Here is a 5633-nt window from a genome sequence, read left to right as displayed (position 1 = left end):
ACAGGTGAGGGAAAGAAGGCTCAGAAAACAAAAGAGACATGCAAACAATAAACATGGAAGCTGGGGGCCAGCAGGTGAGTGGGCCCCACATGGCGGACTTTGAGTCCGAATCCCAGATCCGGATCCAGAGGCTTGATAATCACACTGGGTGCATGTGCACATGTGCTAAAAATGCTAACAGGAGAATGGAGGAGAAGGGATTGCAGCGTGGCCCACTCCCCCCGCCACCACTCTCTGTCTCTGTCTCTGTCTCTCTGCGGTGAATGCACATGCCCTGTAGCAAAAACTAACAAAAACGAAAGGCTGACTTTGAGCTGAGGGTCAGGGAAGGCCCATCTGCCAGGAGTGGTAACTTCAGAAGTGCGTTCCTATGTTGGGGAGTGGGTTTCATTTAGAAAGCACCCTCACCACCTTTCTCAGGGATCTGAGGTGCCTTCTCATCTTTAATCCAGGGCCCCGGGCACAGGGAAGGCAGGTGGGGTGCAGTGTATACTTGGGGAGTCAGGAAGCTCTAGCCTGGACTCTCGTACCCAGGACCAGACTGAAGATAGACCAAGGGTTCGCGGTCCTGAAGCCAGAGTGGTCTAGGGCCCAAGCCTCCCACTTCCAGAGCAGGCAGAATCTGGTACAGAATGAAGGCTCGAGGGGCTCCCACAGAGACATGGTACCCTCACCATGCTGGGAGGGTGCCGGCCTCTGACAGGCCTCTGCTGGGGCCAGGGCAGCGAGAGGGCCAAGGGCTGCCCAGTGGTGTCCCAGCTGCTGGGGTGGCCGTGGGCACTGGTGCTGCTGAAGAGGCAGCCCTGGCACCCACCGTGTGCCAGCAGGCACAGCCGCAGCCCTCGGCCCCTCCCGGCACTGCACCACAGCTCGACGAGATTCATTGCCCGCTCGGGTCACCCATCCACGGAGCAGGGACTCTCCTCAGGGTTAGCTAGCTGCCAAGGTTGCACTCATCCCATCACCCTGGTTCTTAAAGATCTCTCCTTATATTTATTTATTTAAATTTGCCATGGGGTACGTGAGCTGGCTAGAGAGCGACAGTGAGAACTCACTCTCCAGGGGGGATGGCCATGCCTCTACTCTCGGGTTTGGGGCACACACACATGTGCCCACCATGTTTTCCAAGCCACTAGGTCCAAGACTCGAACTGTGCAGTCGACCCTGTGGAATCCAGCTGCCTTAACCACCAGGCCAGTGGCCCAAAAGAAACGTTCCTAATGGCTTTCAGAGAAGTTCCTGTCAGCATTTCTGTGGGCAGGGTGGGGCTGCACCCATTCTGCAGACAGGAGCCAAGGCTCTGAGCGTCAGGGCCTGCCAAGCCTCAAGCCTCTCCAGCCTAAGGCTCTGGCTCTGTGCAGGCAGCTGTGGGACGCACCCAGCACCAGCAGTCCAGGCCCGGTTTTGCAGCAGGCCCTGCTAAGGTGTCTCTAGGGTGTCTCCTCCTCCATGGGGCAGCTGCAGCGGGGCAGCTGGTTGAGTCAGCCTTAGTCCCTCACTGCTCTCCTGGCCCCCAAGACGGCTGCCAGGGGGATAGGCTATCAGTGGAGTTGTCCTCCCACGCCGGACCCTACAGGTAACATACCCGAGGCTGCCCGTGTCCTGAGAGCAGGCCCTGCCGCCTGGTGTCCTCTGGCACCTGGGGACTGGGGTGGGGGAGGTGGGGCTTGTCTGGGGCCGTAACAGCTGACAGATGGACAGATCGTGTGAGCTCGTGGTCTGTCCTGTGGTGCTGAATCAGGGCAAGGAAGACCAGGCGTTTGCTTCTGCCCCTGGAAGGTCAGGTACCCTGAACTCCTGTCCCAGCCCAGCCCAGCACGGCCTAGCCGGGCAGACCTGTTCTGTGGGCCGTCCCCTCACCTCCACGCTCAGACGTGCACACCCAGCCTCCCCAGGGCCCATCGCACAGATCCCACAGAAGAGAGTGTGCGGGTGACAGCACACCCCCGCAGGACAGGCCTGTACCCATAGCAAACTCCCACAGGGAACAGCAGCCACAGGAGGGCTCCAGACTGAGCCCGCAGTGTCCCCACTCCCGACACAGCAGCCTGGGGCTGTCCCTGCACAAAGGGCTGGGGGCTCGCAGTGGGAAGACCGGCTACAACCTGGCCCTGAATCAGCTGGGAGGACGGTGGTGCAGAGGCAGCGGGCACACGCCAGGGCCTGCCTGCTTGCCTGCTGAGCCGCCTCTTCCCACAGCCCGGCTGGGGCCCTGGCATGGAAGGGGCGGGCAGGAAAGGAGGGACCGCCCACGGGCTCAGGCCACAGCTTCGGCAGTCGTGGCCCCTTGCCACGTCTGCACGCCCCTCGGGGTTGGGCAGATGTCTTCCTTTCATCACCATGGCTTGACCAGCCCAGGTTCCTCTGCTGGACCCTCGCTAGGTCTTGGAGGGGGAGAAGGCCACAGCAGAAGGGCTCAGGGGTCCAGGTAGGGGCAGGACTGCTGCAGGGGCGGCAGCTGAAGACCTGGGCAGGAGTGGGTGTGGCACTCGGGAGGTTGCCTCACACAGGTAAGCCAGATGGGCTAGGGCAGCAGGGCAGAGGTGAAGGGGAGCTAGGGACCCAGGATGGGAGGCCTTCAGGGCAGGGCAAGCAGGATGTGTCTGTGTGTGCATGCGTGTATTTGTTCCCACGCGTACATGAGCGTGTTTCTGCATTTATTCAGAATTTGCACATGCAGAATATTTTAAAAAAATGTTTTTTGCCTTAGGGTACACGTGCTTACTGAAGAGAAAGAGTGACAGGGAAAGTGAGAAATCACCCCCAGGGGGTGGCCACCCATAATCCCTTCTCCACTCTCCTCCCGGGATCTTGGACACGCACGCGCACACACGCAGCGTCCAGGTCCGGGATGTGAACGGCAGCTGGCCTTGAGAAAGTCCAGCGACGTGACTGCTGTGCCGCCCTTGTCCTGTCCCTGCCTCCAGAGAGCTCCCCACCCAGTCCACCAGAAGCCTGCGTGGTCTGCGTGGAAGGGCCATGTGTGCCCCCGGATGAGCTGACCTGGTCAGGTCTGCCTGTGTGTGGATGCTATGTGCGGAGCAAGGAGAGTGTCATGTGTCCCTGGGGGACGTGGGCCTGTGCCTGTGCCTGTGCAGGCCCTTCACGGGGACAAGCATGTGCCGGTAGCGTTCGTGCCCCGTGGCTGTGCCGCAATGTGTTACTGAAGAGAAAGAGTGACAGGGAAAGTGAGAAATCACCCCCAGGGGGTGGCCACCCATAATCCCTTCTCCACTCTCCTCCCGGGATCTTGGACACGCACGCGCACACACGCAGCGTCCAGGTCCGGGATGTGAACGGCAGCTGGCCTTGAGAAAGTCCAGCGACGTGACTGCTGTGCCGCCCTTGTCCTGTCCCTGCCTCCAGAGAGCTCCCCACCCAGTCCACCAGAAGCCTGCGTGGTCTGCGTGGAAGGGCCATGTGTGCCCCCGGATGAGCTGACCTGGTCAGGTCTGCCTGTGTGTGGATGCTATGTGCGGAGCAAGGAGAGTGTCATGTGTCCCTGGGGGACGTGGGCCTGTGCCTGTGCCTGTGCAGGCCCTTCACGGGGACAAGCATGTGCCGGTAGCGTTCGTGCCCCGTGGCTGTGCCGCAATGTGTCCCTGGGCCTCTGCAAGTGCATCTGAGCCTTGGCCTGACCCTTCCAGGGCCGCACCCACCCACCACTGGGTGCACACGCCGGGAGCCGAGCACAGTGGGCGCCAGGAGGTGCCATGTGCTTCCGCAGGACCTTGCCTGACCCTTGGCTGCCCCCAGGGAGCTGCAGCCGGAACTGATGCCCCAGGGGGCCGCCCATCTGGAGAGGACTTGGGGCCTGCTGGCCTTCCCCATGGCGCAGGGGCCAGAGCCTGAGGCTGACACGCCGCTGGACCTCAGTTTCCTGACAGAGGAGGAGCAGGAGGCCATTGCCAATGTCCTCCAAAGAGATGCCCACCTGCGCCAGCTGGAGGAGGGACGGGTCAGGTGAGGCGGGCAGGCCCAGGAGGAAGGGCCTTGGGGCTGGGAGGTGTCCGAGTGGGCCCGGGTTTGCTCAAGGCTCAGCACCAGCCCTGTCCCTCAGCGCCATGTCAAAGGCAAGCTCACAGTCATGGCCGAGTCCTCCCTGACTGTTCCCTGCCAACCCCCATCGCTCCCACTAGCCCCACACGCTACATGAAGGGGCATGGGGGTTCCAAGCACTGGGTGCTCCCACTCTGCACCTCGGGCAAGTCCCGACTGCCTGAGCACCACACCCTCAGCTGGTCACTGCATCCTGCTTCAGAGGCCAGAGGGCTGCACAGTAGCCCTCTAGTGCACAAGTCCAGCTTGCCCTTTCAAAAGCTAGTCACGGGGCCGACAGGTGCCATGGTCATTAAGGGCACTGGACTCCCACATCGCTGACCGCAGTTTGAGTCCCAGACCTGGTGGCTTGCTTTCTCATTTTCCTCACTCTCTCTCTCTCTCTGGTGAAATTTAAAAATAACAATAAATAAAATAAAGTGGATAATTTTTTAAAAAGGCTAGTCAAATGTCACCACCTCTGGGAAGCCCTCCTGGGCTTCCACGGGCAGAGCTGGGCCTTACACCCATTGCAGCACCTGCCTGGCCACAGCATAGGGCTCTTCCGGTCTTGGCTTCCAGAGCACGGTCAAGGCCAGTATGCTGCTGGACACCTGGTCCCTGGTGCAGTCCGATCTGGAGCCAGTAACACTGGCTGGGTAAGTGGTGACGGCCACACCCTCTGCCATTCTCTAGCAAGCTCCGGGCCTCGCTGGTAGACCCTGGGCAGCTGAAAGTCCTGACCGGGGACTGGTTCCAGGAAGCACGCGCCCAGCGACACCCTCGGGCTGGGGTTGGTTCTGACCTAGTCCGAGCCTCTATGCGCAAGAAGAAGAGCTCCCGGGGTAAGAGGGGTCCCTGGGGCAGGCGGGAGGGCCTTGAGCTGTCCAGGACACTGGCTAAAGGGCCCTGGAGCCCCCCACCCCCCAGGGCCCACTGCCCAATTCTGGGTCCCGCGAGTCCTCTTGAGAACCCTACTCACAAAATCTCTCCCGGCCAGGAGGCCAGACTGTGGGCAGTGCTGGGGGAGAGGCCGCTGCGGAGCCGGCACCCAGGTGAGAGGTCAGAGTGGGCTGCCCAAAGGCCTGGGCCCTTCCCCTGGAAACGCCCTGTCCCTGTGCCTAGGCTCCAGGCAGATGACACCCGTCAAGACAGGCTCGCTGAGATGGGGGTGAGTGACAGGGAGCACACGTCGCCGTGGAGGGCACCGCGCTGGGGACTGGCGGAACATTCCCTGGTCTGAGCTCAGCACCCTTGGTGGATGGGTGGCTCGACCGACCTGCGGACCCACCTCCAGGCACCTGGCCAGGAGAGAGGTCAGGTCGCCGGTCCTGCTGCCCTGCCCCTGAGGCCCAGTCCACACCACTCCCCACCCCTTCCTCCACCAGGGACCGGACTTCCCTTCACCCTGTACCACCCTGACAGCTCCAGATCAGGAGGCGGCGGCCCAGGCCCAGGGAGGTGAGCCGGCGCGGGGCGCAGGGGCCGGGAGGACAGGGCGGTGTTGGGTCTGCACCCGCGGTCGCGGGGCTGCAGCCATGCGGTCCAGCGGGGCTCGGGCAGGCGACAGGGCGGCCCTGAGCAGCTGGGGCCCC

General features: G+C 62.2%; 1 protein-coding gene across 1 annotated transcript in view; it reads left to right on the top strand.

Annotated features, from left to right (window-relative positions):
- The first annotated feature begins 1446 nt into the window (after nt 1-1446).
- SYTL1 (synaptotagmin like 1) overlaps nt 1447-5633 on the top strand; it is a 7227-nt gene continuing 3040 nt past the window's right edge. Inside the window, exons 1-6 of the mRNA XM_027774507.1 lie at nt 1447-1576; nt 3757-3963; nt 4735-4883; nt 5039-5093; nt 5164-5209; nt 5427-5612. Of these exons, the coding sequence (XP_027630308.1) occupies nt 3776-3963; nt 4735-4883; nt 5039-5093; nt 5164-5209; nt 5427-5612 (624 nt within the window). The 5' untranslated portion in view covers nt 1447-1576; nt 3757-3775. The remainder of the gene's footprint in view (nt 1577-3756; nt 3964-4734; nt 4884-5038; nt 5094-5163; nt 5210-5426; nt 5613-5633) is intronic.

Source organism: Tupaia chinensis, unplaced genomic scaffold (assembly GCF_000334495.1).
Source record: "Tupaia chinensis unplaced genomic scaffold, TupChi_1.0 Scaffold000445_1, whole genome shotgun sequence".
NCBI lineage: Eukaryota > Metazoa > Chordata > Mammalia > Scandentia > Tupaiidae > Tupaia > Tupaia belangeri.
The sequence above is the reverse complement of the archived record's forward strand: the minus strand, read 5'-3'. Positions and strand labels throughout refer to the sequence as shown.